The following is a 19,289-nucleotide window of genomic DNA, read 5'->3' as shown; positions in this document are numbered from 1 at the left end:
ATGGTTTATGTTTTCATTTTCTTTTACCGCTTCATTTGGTGGTAAACAAAGAATATTTACAGACTTAGAACCGAATTCTCACGACATAACGTTAAAAAATTCTTTTCCTGTGTCCAAAGCACGATTATGAATTACGGAATATTATTCTTACCCCACAGTACCATATGTGTACGTATTGTAATCTTTTAAGTGTAACTTCTAATAAACGGTGCGCAAATAATACATTTTCAATGCTGATGGCATAATACAGTTGATATATATGTGAAAAATAAGTTCCCAGCACCGAATTGCGTCACTTTTACAGGAACCAGTATTGTTAAACATTGAACAATGGTTCTTCATTTGCATGTAAGTTTTAACAATAGAGCAAATAAAGGTCGCGGTCAACCGCGGGTTCCGCTTCGTGGATTCGTGGTTCCGTAAGGTTCAGCCCAACGACAGTTGCTATGTTTGTAAGAGTTTCCAAACCAAATGTAAGTTACGAGCATAAAGGCAGAGAACCGAACTTTAAAACAACTGCGAAAGAAATCAGCGACCGACATAGAAGGATAGAAATATACAATTTGAAACTGTAGCACAATTTAAGGCGTCATGAAAAGAAACGTGTTTCCAGTAGTTTAATGGCATTACAGATAGGTTGTAAAAGAAGTAGCCTATTTAGGAATATAATTATATCTATATGATTAAAATACTCTTTTACTAAGTTATAAGATGTAGTAAACAGTGAGTTAGAAGCAAGGTATATAATTGCAGCTAGGTGTTGTAGATGTTATTATGAATATGTGAACTTATTTGGATATACATCACTTCTAGAAGATAGAAACGGTAAGTTAAATATAACACCGTGTGGTTTAAATGCAGATATTCTGTTTGTATGATAATCGTCAGTATAGAGTATGGTAGGGAAGATGGGACACCTTTTCTTTCTATTTTCTCGTCCCATTTGGTAGTAAACGAAAAACATTCAAAGAATTATAAAACCGTATCCTCACGGCACCCACAAACCGTTGTTAATTGTTTAAAACACGATCAGAATATTTGGATATTATGTGCCAATGGTGTCCCCTCTTACCCCACAGTACTATACAATGCCACACTATAATTGGAAACACTAAATAACATTAACTTAATCACATATATATATACAAGCAGAATTTGGGGGACCGGGGGTAGCTCGGACGGTTATTTGAGCAGTACTTGTACTATTTATTTATATATGTGTCGCAATACTGTATATGGTAAATATTTATCAAGGCCTTTGCTGAAGAGAAGTTACGCGTGTTAAACAAACTATATGCAGATTTAAGAAGTCGATTTCCAAATTTGTCCAAGTGTCCGATTCTACCCCGGTCCAAATGTCACCTCGAACTTTCTATTTCTGTTTTTCAAATAAGTCTTTTTTCGGAGAAGACGGCTTCTCTCTTGCGCCGTCTTCCGGGAAGTCAGAATCGTAATTTTCCCCGCTCTCCGCAGCGCCAGTAACCAGATCTATGAGCCTCTGTTGAAAACTCAATGCAAGCCACAAAAACATCATAAGGCAGATTGGACACGGGCTCGTGGCTTGACAGTAAGGTTTTTCACTTGCACTGCTGTGGGCGTATGTGTCCATGTAAAAAAAAGAAAAAATATTAAAATAATCATCCACAAAGTTACATACGTGTAACTTGTAAGTGGGCACGAGGTGTATGAAACAAAACACTCCTGTTATAACGACTGTCGTTCCCCCGCTATGCGAGGATAAATAAGTTACATACGTGGTAACTTGTAAGCTGGCACGAGGTGTATGAAACAGAACACCCGTGTTATAACGACTGTCGTTGCCCCGCCATGCAAGGATAGATAAGTTACATCGATTAAAATAAAACATTTCATATCGCACAAACTTACATAAACGCCGCCGCCATGTTAATTTTAAAAACTGATGACGCGTGAGGGTATTTTCCTGGACTTATGACGAAATAGCAGAAATAGTGATTTCTCTGATGCAGAAAATCGCCTGATGAAAATGGAGGAACTCTGAAAATATGATCCATGAATCATTACGTATAGTAGGGCGGGGCAATACGGGACACCTTTAGCACATAATATTAAAATCTTCTGATCGTGTTTTAAACAATTAAGAACGTTCTATGGGATTCAGGAAGATATGGTTTAATAATTCATTGAATGTTCTTTATTTACTACCAAATGAGACGATAAAATAGAGCAAAAAGGTGTCCCATCTTCTCCCTCTCTACTGTAAATACAAGGTTGCAACAGATTACGTTTGACCCAAAATTCTGAATTACAATCACCTACATTCCGTTTAGTTACCTGATATAAGTCCCACAATATATAACGTATAGGGATCGTTATATATCTTCGGTTTGTTGTGGTACGTAATAAAGAGCCTTGATTTCAGAGTGGTCGGGAAAGAGTAGACCTTGAAAAAACCGCTTTGTATTTTTCAAGTTTACCAGCATTTTACAACAATCTGTGTAGAGAAAACATAGTTTGCAATTAATGATTGTTGAGTATATCGAATCTATTTATTTACAAATTACAACATCATATAGGCCTACTTTTATTTATCTCTTCAATAGAATAACAAAGATTAAATAAATCTAAAAACAACGAAGAAAAGGTGATTATAGCAGCAAAAATAAAATCGGCAAAACATGGAAAAAAAAACAACTTTATAAAAAGTGTCATACAAAAGCCTCGAGTCTTTTTAAAACTTTGGCTGCTAACCCAACACATAAAATAATAAACTCACAGTGATAAATGCAAATAAAATGTAAACAAAAGAAAAATGAACTTAAATTTAGTTTAATCAAAATTATGCGTGTTCTACTTTACTAATACATTACTCATCAAACCTGTTATTACGCTAAACCTATTTCTGACCTTTGTAATTATTAATTAAGATTAACCGAACAGATTAAATATACCCAAGAACGCAAGTGGTATAAAACTAAACAGAGTAAACGCTGACCCTGTAAAAGTCGTCATTTATATCCGCGCGACCTGCTGAGCAACATGGCGCATTATATTCTATAAAGGTTCATCATTTTCTCCGTTTTATCATTTAAAGGGCCGTGCTGTCTTATCTTCTACTTAACAAGCCTTATCCTGAGTGCGTGTTTTAAATTGACTGATTCCTAAAAAACTGTTTAGTTGGACCATATATATTACAAAGGTATAGTAGGGTGGGGGAAGATGGGACATCTTTTGAGTCTGTTTTCTCGTCCAATTTGGTAGAAAGCATAGGATATTCAAATATTTATAAAACCTTATCCCCACGAATTCCATAGACCGTTGTTAATTTTTTAAAACACGATCAAAATGTTTGGATATTATGTCCTAAAGGTGTCCCGTCTTCCCCCATCCTACCATATATATATTCTGCCAGGCATACACCGAAAGTTCAATAGATCACTTCCATAAAAATAGCAATAACAGCCATTTATGACTCGCCTAACAAATATTCCTATGTATGCCTAACGTCTTACAATGATGCATGCCAGCAGGAGACCTGGAATGCTGGCTAAAGTTGGTTTGTATAGCTATACTACCTAATGTCTTGCATATATATCATACGCTGTTACTAAGCTATAAGAGGGATCTAAATGACATGGTATGGTATTTATAACAGGGCTGGCTGTTTAATAACTAAGCTGTAACAAATCCCAGCGACTAAAAAGCCAACCAACGACAACGACATGCGATTTTACATAGGGAGTCCATCATATGCGGGGTGGCCAACCACGGAAACTCCCCAAAAACGCACCGCACTGGACAAATAAACGTTGCTATGGAAAATTAACTGCTAGATGTCATTGTTTGTTTATGAACAATTAGGGTTGGAGCAAATGGGACACCTTTTCAATCTTTTTTGCATCCCATTTAATAGTAAACAAAGAATATTCAAAGAATTGTAAAGCCGTATCCCCACGAGTCCCATAGACCGTTGTTGGTTGTTTAAAACACGAACAGGATATTCGAATATTATGTGCTGAAGGTGTCCCATCTTTCACCACCCTTCTATATTACGAAAATTCCTTTTAAACATTCAATCCGTGACGAGTTGTTAATTTCACTACAGTATAAAAAGTCTTTAAAATGCTTTGACACATATTACCCTCGGCTACCTTATTTAACATCGTTTAAAAGTAAGTATTGCGCCTTTGTTTAACTATAGGATATTTATCTAGTATAGTTCAACACCACGCGCCCACCGTAACAGAACCAACATCATATACTTGTATTTATCTATTCAATAGAATAACGAAGTTTAAACAAATCTAAAAACAACGAAGAAAAGGTGATTAGCAGCAAAAATAAAATCGGTTAAACATGGAAAAAACAACTTTATAAATAGTGTCATAGCCTAAAAAAAGTGTTATACAAAACCCTCATAAAAAGTGTCATACAAAAGCCTCGAGTCTTTTTAAAACCTTGGCTGCTAACCCAACAAATAAAATAATAAACTCATAGTGATAAATGCAAATTAAATGTAAACAAAAGAAAAGGAACTTAAATTTAGTTTAATCAAAATTCTGCATGTTCTACTTTACTAATACATTACTTATCAAACCTGTTACGCTAAACCTATTTATGACCTTTGGCGTAATTAAAATTAACGGAACAGATTAAATATACCCAAGAATTGCCAAATACAAGAAAACACAGGAAATGCTGAACCCGGGCAACCTGTCCTTTATACACACCCGACCGTCTGCTAATGGCGCAATGCTGTAATATTTTTACTTCCTCTTTTTTATAGTCTGTTTCATCATCTGTTTATTAAAGGCATTTAAACAAGTGTGGCATATATTGACATCTCACTATCTGTCTCATGATACCTTTATATAATATTATTTTAAATTGGTTGTTTCCTAAACATTGTATACCCGATCGAGCCACAAGGTGCCATTCTGCCAGACACATACCATAAAAATGACGATAACACCTATATTGGGCTTGGCTAGCATATATTCCATTATATACGCGTAACGTCCTAGTAAGGCTGATGCATGCCAAGCGACCTGAAATGCTGCCCAGAGTTGCCCAGTCAATGTCTAATGGGTATCAAATGATAGCCATATCACCCAATGACTAAGCTATAGTCTGGGGAAGTATATGGGGATCAACCAAGGTTGCTGCTCGAAAACCAAAATGCGGTTTCTTTGTATCGTTTACTTCTGACACAAACCACCCTCAGCTATACCTTGTTCTACAAACGTGGTTTAAAATTATGTGTTTCGCCCTTGTTTTTAGCTGTTGGGTAACCAGGAGTCCCTTTGATCGTGGCAACTTTACGATCACAGGGTAAACTCCGACACTTATTTGTAACAAAGGGCAACGAATTTACGTCATCTTTCACGCTATCCACACTTTTCCATTATAGCAAACGTAATGACGTAACGTATAGGCCTCCAACGGAAATAATACGACAGTCGATACATCGATGGTGAAACAACAGCTGGTTCCTATTTTAAGATTTAAATCACATTTCGCTCCTATTTTAATTTCTTTGGTATTTTTAGTCAAGTATACAGTTTATGTTCAACAAACTAATTTTTATTGTTTCACACTCAACTACCTTATTTAACATCGTTTAAAAGTTGCTCCATTAAACTAAAGTGATTAATATTTTCCTTTCATTAACAAAGGGCCCATACAGCGAAACTTTGAAAACACTGTAAACAAATATGCGCGTTGACAAAAGGCGTGAAAATGTGTTTAAGATCTCCAGCCCTGTGGTCGCTGTTTAACAATTTTAAAATCAAATGAACAAATAGCTGTGTCGCGGAAATCTGGTTCCCATTGGCTACTGCGCATGCGTAGACACAGTACATTTTTATCCGAAATCTTTAAACCTGGTACCGAAGCAGACTGTGGGAACCAGTTTTCTGCGACAGCGGTGCCAGTTGGTAACTAAGGGCAACGAATTACGTCATATTTCGCCATCCGTTTATGAGTGAACGTAACTTATGCTAAACGGCTTTTCTTAATTACTTGAACATTTTCTATAACTATTAAAGCAACGAGCGAGAATTTCTATAACAGCGGGCATGCCAATATAGGCGTTATTACGTAATGGAAATGGTACAGCAGTCCATACATCAATGGTGAAACAACGTCTGACGCGATTAGTTCCTAAAGATTTCAATCACATTCTGCCTCCGTTTTAATTTCTTCCTTATTTTAAATCATCATAATGCCAAATATACAGTTCAACTATATAAATATATAGTAGGGTGGGGGAAGATGGGACACGTTTAGCACATAATCTTGTTTAACCAATTAACAACGCTCAATGGGAGTGGCAAGGATACGGTTTTCTAATTCTTTGAGTGTTCTTTGTTAACTACCGAATAGGAAAAGAAACTTAATGAAAAGCTGTCCCATCTTCCCCACCCTACTATATGTTATCCTTTTCACCTCCTCGTTAGTTTAACTAGCCAGATGCATTCGAAGAAACAAATACAAATTTATGCTTATGTGTTTTCGAGGGCGTATCCTCACGACCCTTTAAAGAGCGTGGACCGTAGTTAATTATTAAACACATGCTTTGTAAATACGATTTTATGGGCTACGAAAACGCCTTGTTCTATATAAACACACAGTGTCAACGTAACTTTAAGTAAATAATAATCACATTAAGTCAATGTCACTTCAAATAAAACGGATTACATTTATTTCGTATGTTTGCTTTGAGCCTATGTTAGGTGGGGGAGACGGGACACCTTTAGCACATAATATCCAATTATCCTGATCTTGTTTTAAACAATTAACAACGGTCTATGGAAGTCGTAAAGATACAGTTGTATAATTCTTTAAATGTTCTTTGTTTACTGCTAAATGGGACGAGAAAATAGAATGAAAAGGTGTCCCATCTTTCCCCACCCTACAATATATTAACAACACAGAGCTCAACAAACTGTAAACAAAAGTCTGCAAACTGTGATCTAAGTTGAAACTTTTAATGTCTATCCTCTTTCCCTTTTAGGTGACAAATGAATGATACAACGATGTGAATTAACTGATAAAGACAAAACGCTTTTCTTTGTTGCTTAGGGACGCGCACCTGAAAATTTCCCCAAAGTTTTCCGGTTTGGTTGTACAAGGTAAAGAGACCATTGCAACATTCGAGATTGTTGGCATGCTAGAAGTATATGCACTAACTATAATGCGTATACATTACATAATATTTTAACTAATGCGTATACATAATATAATATGTTTGGGTAAGATTGCCCGTTTTTTTCATTCTTATTTATCGTCCATTTGGTAGTGAACAAAGAATATTTACAGAATATATAACCGTATCCCCAGGACTCTAAAAGAGCGTTGTTAATTTTTAAAAACACGTTTAGGAAACATAGGATATTATTGGCTAACGGTATCTATCTTACCCCACACTACTAAATGCCCAACTGCATTATTGCGACAGGCCGCCATATAAGGCGCCACGGTACAGCGATGCCGCCATTTTAAAAGTGTTTCAAACTATTTACTGATGTGTAAGGTATCCTAACACGAGACGCTAAAACGGAAAATTACAGAAACGATTCCACGATTTATGTAAACATTTTAAATGTAGTGTTAGGTTATTTATTAATCTATACAGACAATTGCAAACATATTGATTATTTAATGATTTATAAACAGTGTGTTTCAGTGTTATTCCCATATATGTCCGCATATATTTGTCTACATATTGTTTGTATGGATAAAATTACATATAAATTTGGTGAACGTTAAGTTTATAAGGAATCGAACGTATGGTACTGTCGGGTAAGATGGATACCCTTAGCAAAAAATATCCCATATTGGACCTATAATGGTGTTTTAATGTGATGAACTGGCTTATTATGTTTAGGTTTAACTAATTAAAACGATGGATATCTACAAACATATAATAACGATATAATACATCATAATAAACCCAAAGTAAACGCTATACAACTAACTATACTGCAGTACCACCTAAACTAACTGGTGGCTGTGCGTACAACACGACACAACAAAAGCGTTAATTACTTGGCCCGTGCTGCAGGAATAAAAGCGCCCGAATGCTATCGAATCGAGACGAGGTATGGTGAGTGAACGACTGCCACAAACAATATACGAAATTTTTACCCAACCTATTATATTATGTATGTCAACAACCTCAAGCTTCCTAGTTCGTTACATCATAGCTTTACGAAATATTTAATCGTCTCATTTATAACTTATAGAGCCTCTTCATACACCAATATCATCACTGCCTCTGAACGCTCTCATCGCAACCGTTAGACCACCTACCACGCATTAGTTCTACAACCTTTAACTTTTTTTGCAAAATCTTGCAACAGAGTTAACTACTTTTACAATATTATTTTATACGCCTGCGCCTTATAAAAGTAACGCCGTGCCGTTTTTTATACAACATTATACTTCCTTATACACTTCATTATTGAACACCTAATGTTTATTCGTCACTGATTTACAACAGTTTCATTGCCCCTTTATAGGCAACGTCACCAAGAACGATAATCAAAAACGAGAGTCACCTGAAGCTGTAAAATATTAAGTCAACTTTATAAAGATGATGATGCAATGTGACGAGATCCTCGGCAATGGAAAAATACAAATAATATTCTGCTCGGCAAAAAGCCTGTCGTGTTTTAATATTTAAAGCAAGGTTGTAAATATAGGGATGTATCGATTATTCCGATGTGATGCTACTATGCAAACGAAAATACCTGTTTAAATAAATCGAGCATAGCCTTTAAACCTTGGGCGTGGCAAGCAACGACGGTCGATATATAACACGAGTGTTCTTCTGTTAACATACACCTCGTGTCCGCTTACAAGTTACCATGTATGTAACTTTATGAATGTTTGTTTTCTTGCCTCACCCTACTTATATTCAAATTTCGTAAAACGGACTTTGCTCCCGAATTGTAGGCTACGCTTGTTTCCATTGACATTTTGGGAAAGTTCCAATAAAACAAACTGACTGACGAGGCAATAAAGTTTACTGTGCGGAGATTTTTTATATAACTTTTATTTATTACAAATATTTAACTTCAACACACTGTTACCGTGTGTTGGGCTCAGCAATCGCGTTTTTATTTGTAGAGTTTATACTCATTGTTTATATTCATGCTATCATGTACCACCAAGTATTTGATATCTATGTATCACGTCATAATCATGTTATTAACTCGACTAACAATATACCGAGCTAACCAAGAGTCCAGTCTAGTTTTTAAATGTTATCAAAACTAGACAGTGGAACACTATACTATTTAGGCATGTTTCATCAATGATTTCCTATATACCCCGTTGCGTGTTTAACGACTGTCGTTTTGCTGTTAATTATTTTATATTTTTATTTGATTGATTTGTTCTTTGCTATCGTATTATAAGAAAGAAATAAATGCTTGAATAAAGTTTATTGTTACACTCCCCACCACAACAAATTAAAGAAACTAAAGACAAACTAAACTAACCAGTACACTGTACGGTTTAGGGCTTAACGGTGCACTAACTTAACTATACAGAACAACCGCAACACGAGCAAACTGAGTAAGTTGGAACTAAAGCGACAAACACGTCGCTATATGTTGATCGCAAGACGGGCGCTATGTAAATTGTGAGGGAAGCAGTAACTATGGTGGCTCAATGCAACCTACTACGGTTAAGTTACAAACAATATTATGATGTCTATAAAGCGTATACGGGTGTGGATTATTATGTATAGTAGGATGGGGGAAGATGGGACACCTTTTCGTTTAGTTTTCTCTTTCTATTCGGTAGTAAACAAAGAACATTTAATGAATTATAAAACTGTATCTTCACGACTTCCATAGACCGTTGTTAATTGTTTAAAACACGATCCGGCTATTTGGTTATTATGTGTTGAAGGTGTCCCATCTTCCCCCACCCTACTATATTATTATTTTAAGAAACTCACCCATACAGAAATAAATTAATAAAAATGTTATTCTCGGGCACGATTAAGGTTTAGTAGGGTGGGGTAAGATGGGACATGCTTCCATTCTAGTTAATTGTCCCATTTAGTAGTAAACAAAGAATATATTTTGAATTGTTAACCGTATCCTTACGACTAAAAGGCGCTGTTAAAAGTCAAAAACAATATTAATATACAAGAATTAACTGCTAACGGTATTCCATCTTACCCCAACCGAAATGTGTTGACTCAGCGTTGAGTATAAAATATACACAAGGACTTCAAGCCCAGCAACTACGCAAGTTTGGATAAAAGGAATTAAAACTAAAGGGATATTATTAAAACTTGTTTCAAAGCAACATTTAAAACTAGTTTTGGCGAAAATAAACGATAAATGAACGACACCATCAATTAATTAACAGCAACAAGCTGTTCGTGTTTAATACGCCACTCTTTCCCTTGAATGAGCAACATGAAAGCAAACTATTATCGGTTCTTAGCCAGAAGTAAACAGACTTTGAAAAGATTAAACCGTAAACTGGTTTAGCTTTATGCTTGGTGAATGATGTATCACGAAAAGTCTAAAATTAGACTTGTGTTTCCCCGATTGTAACCGACGTTGAATAAGTTCAACAGACTTCATCTTTGTTTAGTTGGAAACGAACTCACATTTGCGTAGCCACAGTGGCAAGAAAGGCGTATCATACTAAACCTCGTTGGTAGAACGATTGTCGTTTTGTTTCTGATTCATTTCTTTCTGTTGTTGATTTAAATAGTGGTGTACTTTTATCGTGACAGAAAGGATAAAAAAGTTATATTTATGTTAAATAAAGCCAATGTACCGAACGTACTTTTTGTTTGTTAAATGGATTTTAATTAAGGCAGAGTAAATTTATAATAGCTTGTGATAAATAAAGAGTAGTCGTTTTTCCCCCCAACGCGTATTTTACTTCATTGAATTAGGTATCAGTTGAAAGCTATAGAAAAATAAACCACCACTGTAAAGGCAAAAAAACCCATAAAGTTATATAGTAGGATGGGGGAAGATGGGACACCTTCGGCGCATAATATTCAAATATCCTGATCGTGTTTTAAACAGTTAACAACGGTCTATGGGAGTCTTAAGCATAAAGTTTTATAATTTTTTGAAAGTTCCTTGTTTACTACCACATTGGACGAAAAAAATCGAGTTAAAATGTGTCCCAACTTCCCCCACCCTACTATATGTGGTAACTCGTAAGGTGTACACAATGTGTATAAAACAAAACGACTGCCGTTTTTATTTTCACATCCATTCATTCATTCGTGTACCATAGGCTCTATAGATATATATAGCCCGCATTCCCAGTGTTAAGATATATAGAAGTGTCCGCATAAACAACTTGAATATGAGGTTTCTATGGATGCTGTTGTTGTTCTTGGTGGAATCAAACGCAAGTGAATTGGAAAGAGAGGATTTCTCGTTTCTTACAAGTAAGTTTATGTAGTTCGGTGCTTGGTTGTTTTATATTTTGCCGACAAGTTAGAAACCCATATAAGTGGTCACTGGGTGGAAATATTTGGTGTTGAATACGCTCACGTATGTAACTTTGTTGGTGATTATTTTTCTGTATGGCTAATAATTTGGACAACCCATAAGTGACCACAAGGTTGGAGCAATTGCCCAAAGACACTACATAAGACAAAATGGCGACCAGCCTTGAACCCCGAATATCCTTTTGCAGAGGCTGGCGATCTAACCACAACGCTACAGCGTTGGCTCATACCGGTCATACTGTAGCCCCGCAACGTCGAATATATGAACATATTTATATAGTAGGGTGGGGGGAGATGGGACACTTTTATCACATCAATCCAAATATCCTGATCGTGTTTTAAACAATTAACAGTGGTCTATGGAAGTCGTGAGAATACGTTTTTATAATTCTTTGAATGTTTTTTGTTTACTACCAAATGGGACGAGAAAATAGAATGAAAAGTGTCCCATCTTCTCACAATCTGGTATATATATGTACACATGTAACACCCCCCCAATAATAATCATTTTTTTCAAACAGGAACAAGACGCAAACAGGTTCCCGCCCAATGTGGGGTGACGTCATTCGATGAAAAAAACTGCACCTGTCCAAGTTGGGCTTATGAGTGCGGGTGTAGGGGGGAGGGTAGGGGTTGCGATGTTGGAAACACCACATGCGTGCCACACCACCAACTATGCGATGGTGTCAAGCAATGTCCATACGGAAGTGACGAAGTCGGTTGTTCTTGCGCAACTACTCAAGTTAGATGTGGCTGCGTGTTTGGTAAGAGCGGATGTCGCAATGATACAATTTGCATCGATAAGATCGGTTTAATCAGCGGAGTGTCGAAGTGTAGCGATGGAAGCGACAACCCGTGCGAGATTGGCTTCCAACGAATGCATGTTCACTGCCAGTTGAAGTATTTTCAATGCGAGGATGAAATTATGACGCACAGGATCTTGATGTATAGGAGTAGTAGAGATATTGGGAAATGTTGGCCGATTCAAACTCATCAAAGCAGCAACAAGACGGTAGAGAAATGGCGGTGTATCAAGGACATGAGTCTTTCACACGGTCGGGAGGTTTGCCATTCGATTATTAATAAGACAGAGTCCTTGATTTCATGCGCCTTCAACAACAGGCTTTACATGGGTTCCTATTTATGCAGTCCCTTCGCAAACCAGTGTGTGTTTGGTAAATACATTGTGCCTAAGAAAAGTTACAAGTACGGCTTTAAGTGCACGGCAAGATCCTCGTACGCCTGCGGGGGAGGGGCTATCTATATCCCGCAGTCAAACCTAGAAGACTCCGATGTCAACTGCGCAGATAAGTCGGATCTTTGTTTCGTAGATGGAAAGATGAAATGTTTCAGATGTTTAGACGGCCAGCTGCTAATCTCGCCAAAGCAAATTTGCGACGGGATTTTCGACTGCTTTGATTTATCGGACGAATGTTTGTGTGGCGACCAGCAGGCTTGCAGCAGCGTCATGGCCAGTAAAAGAAACTGCACGGAAGGTCAGGTTTTTACCAATAACAGCGGCTGCGTAAATCCCCAAGTAATCTTTGAAAAAAACAGCAACTTTTCACTAAGCATCGAAGCTAGTCGTCGTTTCGTGAAAATGAGAATTTATGAAGAAGTAGAGGAATATAAATGTCATAAGTTTAATGCGATGAGCGGAACGAAATGTGACGGCTACTTGGACTGCCCGTACGGGGATGACGAATGCGGTTGCGAGAGTGAGCTTGGTTCATGCAAACACGTAAAGAAATGTTTCTTCGGGAATTATAAGTACAGAGTATGTGACGGCGTGGTGTCCGCTATAGTTCATTATAAATCACAGATCGAAAAACTTCGCCGGGCACAACGGGGAGGGGATACGAGGTTCGACAACTTTATTGGGCTTTGTACCGAAGGTTTCGACGAAGCTAACTGCACGAACCGCCATCTTTGTATCGAAGGAGCTTCTATCAGTATATCGTCATCGCGTGTGTGCGATGGTGTTGTTGATTGTGACGATGGTTCTGATGAAATAGAATCGCTATGTCGCGGTTCGAGGTTTTATTGTTTAAACAAGGACCCAATATCGGTACCGAGAACGACGGTTGAAGATGGGATCAAAGACTGTTCAGATGGAAGCGACGAATGTCCTGTTAACACGACGAAATCCACAATATTTTCCTCTCAGTTTGAAATGATCGCCAACCCGATACTCAGCGCTATATTTTGGGGCATGGGAGTTGTGTCTATATTTGGCAACTGTCTCGTTATAGTGACAACTATCAAGCGTCAGGTTAAAGCGAAAACTCCAAGTTCAACAGCCCGAATAAACGCCTGGTTTATTACAAACCTCGCTATGTCAGATTTACTGATGGGCGTTTACCTTCTCAGTATTTCAATACAGGGCGCCATTTTCTCTGGAAGATATTGCTACCATGACATGGAATGGAGAAGCGGGACATTGTGTAGCTTGATGGGAGCGACTGCGGTTCTTGCAACCGAAGCATCAGTGTTTATGATGACGATAATGACAACACATCGACTCGTGAGCGTCATGCGACCTTTCGCATTGAGGAATGTTGAACTGCAACCATTCGCAATTATAACTACATATAGGTTGGGCGTTGGCTTGTGTTCTTGCTTTCACGCCATTGATAAAGTTGCCTTCCGGATATTTCGTTCTTTCTGTATGGTATCGGAACCGGTTCTACAAAACGGATGAAGTATCGAAAGATTTGATCTTTAAATTAGTCGACCGTGTGGGCAACAACACTGCGAATAATTGGTTGTCGGCTGTTGAAAAATTGCGAGCAACATTTGAGCTTTATGAAGTGAAGGGAGAGATCGGTTATTACGGGGAGACAAGCGTCTGCATGCCTCGTCTATTCGTAAATAAAGGGGAGGCGACTTGGGAATACTCGACCTCCATTATCATCATGAACTTCGTCTTGTTTATTTATATCATGGTCAGTTATATCGTGATATATAGGAAAGGGACAGCCATGGGGACGGAGAAGAGAGCGGCCGCCAATAAAAAGCTTCAAGCCCGAATCATGCGGCTCGTCTTCACCGATTTTTGCTGTTGGATGCCAATATGTGTGATGGCGTTTGTAAGCCTCTCTGGGATTCGTATTGATAAAGTTGTGTACGCTGTAACCGCTGGCTTTCTTCTCCCAATTAACAGCGCGGTTAACCCACTAATTTACACAAATGTTGTTGTTAAAGCATTTCGTAAACTTGCAGCCAAGATATCATCATTGAAGCGCTGGTAGAAGCGAACCAACCAGGAAAAGTCACAAAACAATTACTAGCAAACTTACATACGTGTTAACTCGTAACCGAGCACGAGATGTACGATACTATGTATACAGTACTATGGAGTAAGATGGGAGACAGTTAGCACATAATATCCACATATCCTGATCATGTTTTAAACAGTTAACAACAGTCTATGGAAGTCGTGAGGATATGGTTTATAATCCTTTGAGCTGTTCGTTGTTTAGTACTAAATAGGACAAGAAAATAAAACGAAAAGGTGTCCCATCTTCCCCCACCCTACTATATATATATTAAATAAAACATGACAAAAGTACAGCACTGTTTTATCTAAATGTCTTTTACTATTATATATTTTATAGCGCGTCATAGTAACTGTTGTTTAACCGTTAATTCCAGTATTTTTGCATAACATTCTAACTTTATTAAATACAGTTACACTCTGTTATTGATAGGTGTAAGTATGTCATATTTTAGAATCGTAAAATTAAATCTTTTCTGTGTAGTTTAACTCTGAACTTAAATCGATAAAACTACTTAACAAATAAGATTAAATCAGCGCAAATTGAGAACTGTTTAGTTTTTAAAGTGTGCACTATAGATGTATAAAAAGTAAATGTGTTTAAATTTTATGTTTTGTAAATAAATAAAAAAAAGACTGACCCCGACGTGATTTGAACACGCAACCTTCCGATCTGGAGTCGGACGCGCTACCGTTGCGCCACGGAGTCGTACGATTTCAGCTTGTCAATCATGCCGCCATGTTGTCAGTCATCGCATTAATAACAATATGGACGCTTTTCTTTCCTTTAAACATGCGGTGTATGTTTATTATTAAGTAAGTAACCGCTTTTTATGCAGATTCAAAACTAGTTTGTATATTTTCAGGTTTTGTAATTAGGAATACACAAACGATACTTAAAACAACAAATTGTGTATATCTGCTTTATGATTAATCATTAAACGAATAAAAGTTATCTTCGCATGGTGGGCAACTACAGTCATTATAACACAGGTGTTCCGTTTCATACACTTCGTGCCCGCTGTGAGTTACCACGAATACAAAAAAGTGCCCCGAGTGAGGATCGAACTCACGACCTTGAGATTATGAGACTCACGCGCTGCCTACTGCGCCATCGAGGCAGACGATGAACGAACATGAGGCGGTGATAATATAGTAATTCTATCTTTGTTATTGTAAACAAGAGGTAAATAAAATTTAGCTTTGATTCAAGATTCATATTTGGCCCGCACATTAGAAGCATATAGTAGGGTGGGGAGAATGGGAAACCCTTTTATTCTATTTTCTCGTCGCATTTGTTAGTAAACAAAGAACATTAAAATAATTAAAAAACGGTATTCTTATGACTCTCATAGACAGTTGTTAATTGTTTAAAACACGATTAGATATTTAAATATTATGTACCAAAAGTGTTCCATCTTTCCCCACCCTACTATAAATAGACTTGGGCCAGCGGCTGAGTTTTCTCTAGCCATCTTCAAACATGTTCTACTCTTAATAATTGCACACTATTTCTATTTTCATCCAAGCATAAATAGCAGAAACAAAATCAAATAAGTCAACATAACTAACTAATAACAGAATAGCGAACACTAGAAATACCTGCTTTGAATTGGAGTGGCTAAAATATGGATCTGCCTCTTGACCAGTCACTTTTAAAAAGTCAAACTAAAACAGTTACGCGAGAGAACAAAAAAATAGAAAAAGGCGACGTCGCATAAAGTGAGCATATAACGAACAAAAAGGGAAAAAAATATTGGAATTTCAGATTTCGCAAATAAATAAAAATATTGACGGACCCCGACGTGATTTGAACACGCAACCTTCCGATCTGGAGTCGGACGCGCTACCGTTGCGCCACGGAGTCGGACGATTACGGCTTGTCAATCATGCCGACATGTTGTCAGTTGTCAGTTATAACAATATAGAGCTTTACGCGCACCACGGCATACTAGCCATATGTTTTCCGGGGGCTATCTCTAGTAGGCCGTGCGCGCACTCAAATTTCAAGTGCTTGTACGCATACGGAGCCCTCGGCAGATATAAATAGAACGCCCAATCAACGAGTTGTATTCATAATAAAAATGCAATGTATATATATTGTATATATCGGTATCTAATATTTAATTAAAAAGTGGGGGCAGTTAAACCCAAAAGTTTCAGTATTTCCTGATCGTGTTTTTATAACAATTAACAACACTCTTTAAGAGTCATAAAGATGCGGTTTTATAATTCTATGAATATTCTTTAATGACAAGAAAAGAAAATAAACAAAAGAAAAGAGAATAAACACATGACCAAGCCAACCAACAGTCACATCTGCTTATATAGCCTCATCATTGTAAACAATTTTAACAAATCTATCATATGTTGATACCACCAATATAAGTCAACCCCTAACCCAAACAACAAACTGCACACAACCGTTTCAAATCTAAAACTCTGAGCATTTAAAACCTAGAACAACAATGAAGGATCAAATATCGAGTCTTGTTTCAATCTGTAAGAAAAAAAAACAAAGTTTAAACCTTTGTGGTTCATTATCAAAAGTTGATTTTGCGATTTTGTGTTTTTTATCTTTGGATTAGTCAACCAAAACCAAATTGGTTAATAATTTAAATTCTGAAATACCAGGACGATTTGTGTGCTAGTGTAGGGCACTGTTCTGACACCTGAGGATTAATGGAAAACTGAACTAACTTTTGGTAATGTGGAACTCTGGCCTAAACCCCAGATCCCATGGTGTGCCTCACTGTGGGACCTCACTCATATAGAATAGAATGTGCATATACAATGTTGAGGTAATGGGCCAACTCTGGCTTAAACCCCAGGTCCCATGGCGTGCTTCACTGCAGAACCTCACCCAATTGAAGAAATGTGGTCCAAAACAGCCAGCTGATTAAAGTTAAAGACACTCTGGACTAAAGTCAATATAAATATCAACTTTACTATTATAAAAATAAAGCATTAACATTATATCATATTCAAATCATTACCGGCTCAAGAATTCTTTTCGTTTTAATTCATTAAAGTAATCCAAGTTTTTATCGTTTAACTCGTCGTTTTCCTCATCAGCACCCAACAACAAAACAAAATCATTTTTCTGGCCATTCTTTTGGTTGTATTGATGCTCATGGCCGGTGGTTTGTTCCTGACCCGTGGTTTGTTCATAGCCATTTCCATAACTCTGTTCCTGACTATGGACCGGTTCATGACCATAGCCGTAACTGTGCTCATGTTCAGAACCATAGTTATGCCCATAGCTATGACCGTGTCCATTGTTATTTCCATGATAGTATTTATGAACATAGTCACGTTCTTGTTCACATGGTGGGAAATTATAGAAAGGGAAAACATCAGTTTTGTTGCAGGTTCCTGGATAAGCATTGCCTGACGGTGTGTGTGTTTTAATCTGGGTACCTGGGAAACATAGAAACATCATCAATTTTAACTGGTTGGTGCATAGTGTTGGTTAAAGTGTTTTTGTTTCTCTTTTATATATAGTAGGGTGGGGAAAGATGGGACACCGATATCACATAATATCCAAATATCCTAATCGTGTTTAAACAATTACCAACGGTTTATGGAAGTCGTGAGGATATTGTTTTATATTTCTTCAAATGGTATTTGTTTACTACTAAATGGGACGAGAAAATAAAGTTAAAAAGTGTCCCAACTTTCCCCACCTTACTGTATTTCTAAATGTAAAAGAGAAAAAGCGATTTTGGAAAGTGTTAAAAACAAAATTGCAAAAGTTTATAAATATAAAAAAGAAATTTAGTAAGAAAATGAATTTATACAATAAGTTTCAGGCTGTCAAACAGAGCATATCCGTTCTTGGGCAAAACACTTAATGGCAATTGCTCAAACCCAGTGGTCACTAATGGGTTGTCCAAATTATCAGCAACACAGAAAATACTCACACCTACAAAGTTACATACGTGGTAACTCGTAAGCGGGCATGAAGTGTTAAACCCGTGTTATAATGGCTGTCTTTTTCTGGCTACACAAGGATAAAGTAAGTTACATTCATTCATTCAAAACAGAACAGCTGTGTCATAGCGACTGATATACACGGTACATTCATGAATGAATTGTATAAACACCTGGTTCTGATATATAAGTTGTCATCAGCATTCCAGAGTCTTCATGGAATAGCAAGTGACAATGAATGACGACTTCACCTGTGTATTTATGAGTCACGAATCGAACCTGTGATGTCATAATGGGATTTATTTCCAAACAAATCAAATGCAAATTATTAACTTGCTTGGTGGCACATATGAGTTTGCAAATTATGTAAAAATTAAGATTAGAAATGTTGTTGTCTGCCATGTGAAGATAAATAATTGCTTTAAATCAGTGGTCACTAATTGGGTTATCCCAAAGTTAGTATAGACCAAGTTAGGAAACGGCGCTCGTGTCCGCCATTACGGAGCCCACAGAGCGTGAATCGCCTACACAAATGCATGGTCGGCATGTGTTCATTTAGTTCTTGTAAGCGATACAAAGCTAGAAAACACGTATAGC

The 19,289-nt window shown here is 37.2% G+C and overlaps 2 protein-coding genes, 2 long non-coding RNA genes and 3 other non-coding genes across 8 annotated transcripts; 2 read left to right on the top strand and 5 right to left on the bottom strand.

Moving 5' to 3' along the window:
• The first annotated feature begins 470 nt into the window (after positions 1-470).
• Positions 471-9,770, top strand: LOC101242040. Of its 2 annotated transcripts, XR_003396673.1 has the most exons (4): positions 471-825; positions 6,995-7,112; positions 7,969-8,081; positions 8,502-9,770. It is a non-coding gene; the product is annotated as an uncharacterized LOC101242040 (long non-coding RNA). The 2 variants fall into 2 exon arrangements; XR_182181.4 differs by lacking the exon at positions 7,969-8,081.
• LOC108950213 lies at positions 819-2,591 on the bottom strand. The gene is made up of 3 exons (XR_003396672.1): positions 2,314-2,591; positions 1,888-2,016; positions 819-1,589 (listed from the first exon to the last, which is right to left on the bottom strand). It is a non-coding gene; the product is annotated as an uncharacterized LOC108950213 (long non-coding RNA).
• A 1,477-nt stretch (positions 9,771-11,247) lies between the features above and the next one.
• LOC113474958 (G-protein coupled receptor GRL101-like) lies at positions 11,248-14,328 on the top strand. Its single transcript, XM_026838119.1, has 2 exons — positions 11,248-11,419; positions 12,004-14,328. The coding sequence occupies exons 1-2, from the start codon at positions 11,335-11,337 to the stop codon at positions 14,181-14,183; spliced, it is 2,265 nt and encodes a 754-aa protein (XP_026693920.1). The 5' UTR covers positions 11,248-11,334; the 3' UTR covers positions 14,184-14,328.
• Positions 14,329-15,396: 1,068 nt separating this feature from the next.
• trnaw-cca lies at positions 15,397-15,468 on the bottom strand. Its single transcript has one exon. It is a non-coding gene; the product is annotated as a tRNA-Trp (tRNA).
• A 12-nt stretch (positions 15,469-15,480) lies between these two features.
• LOC100181762 lies at positions 15,481-19,119 on the bottom strand. Its single transcript, XM_002120876.3, has 4 exons — positions 18,866-19,119; positions 17,756-18,179; positions 16,559-17,259; positions 15,481-15,544 (listed from the first exon to the last, which is right to left on the bottom strand). Exons 1-3 carry the CDS (start codon positions 19,092-19,094, stop codon positions 17,217-17,219), a joined length of 696 nt encoding a protein of 231 aa, XP_002120912.3. The 5' UTR covers positions 19,095-19,119; the 3' UTR covers positions 15,481-15,544; positions 16,559-17,216.
• Positions 15,808-15,880, bottom strand: trnam-cau. The gene has a single exon. It is a non-coding gene; the product is annotated as a tRNA-Met (tRNA).
• trnaw-cca lies at positions 16,555-16,626 on the bottom strand. Its single transcript has one exon. It is a non-coding gene; the product is annotated as a tRNA-Trp (tRNA).
• Positions 19,120-19,289: the final 170 nt, after the last annotated feature.

Source organism: Ciona intestinalis, unplaced genomic scaffold (genome assembly GCF_000224145.3).
Source record: "Ciona intestinalis unplaced genomic scaffold, KH HT000059.2, whole genome shotgun sequence".
In the NCBI taxonomy this organism is placed as follows: Eukaryota; Metazoa; Chordata; class Ascidiacea; order Phlebobranchia; family Cionidae; genus Ciona; species Ciona intestinalis.
Note: the sequence above shows the minus strand (reverse complement) of the source record. Positions and strands in the feature narration are given on the sequence as shown.

Coding starts and splice junctions, on each gene's coding strand:
- LOC113474958 (XM_026838119.1), top strand. CDS start 11,335: ATGAGGTTTCTATGGATGCTGTTGTTGTTCTTGGTGGAATCAAACGCA. Junction 11,420..12,003: donor GGATTTCTCGTTTCTTACAA/GTAAGTTTATGT, acceptor TTTTTCAAACAG/GAACAAGACGCAAACAGGTT.
- LOC100181762 (XM_002120876.3), bottom strand. CDS start 19,094: ATGGCAGACAACAACATTTCTAATCTTAATTTTTACATAATTTGCAAA. Junction 18,180..18,865: donor AACTTATATATCAGAACCAG/GTGTTTATACAA, acceptor TATGTTTCCCAG/GTACCCAGATTAAAACACAC. Junction 17,260..17,755: donor CGAAAAGAATTCTTGAGCCG/GTAATGATTTGA, acceptor TTTTTCTTACAG/ATTGAAACAAGACTCGATAT.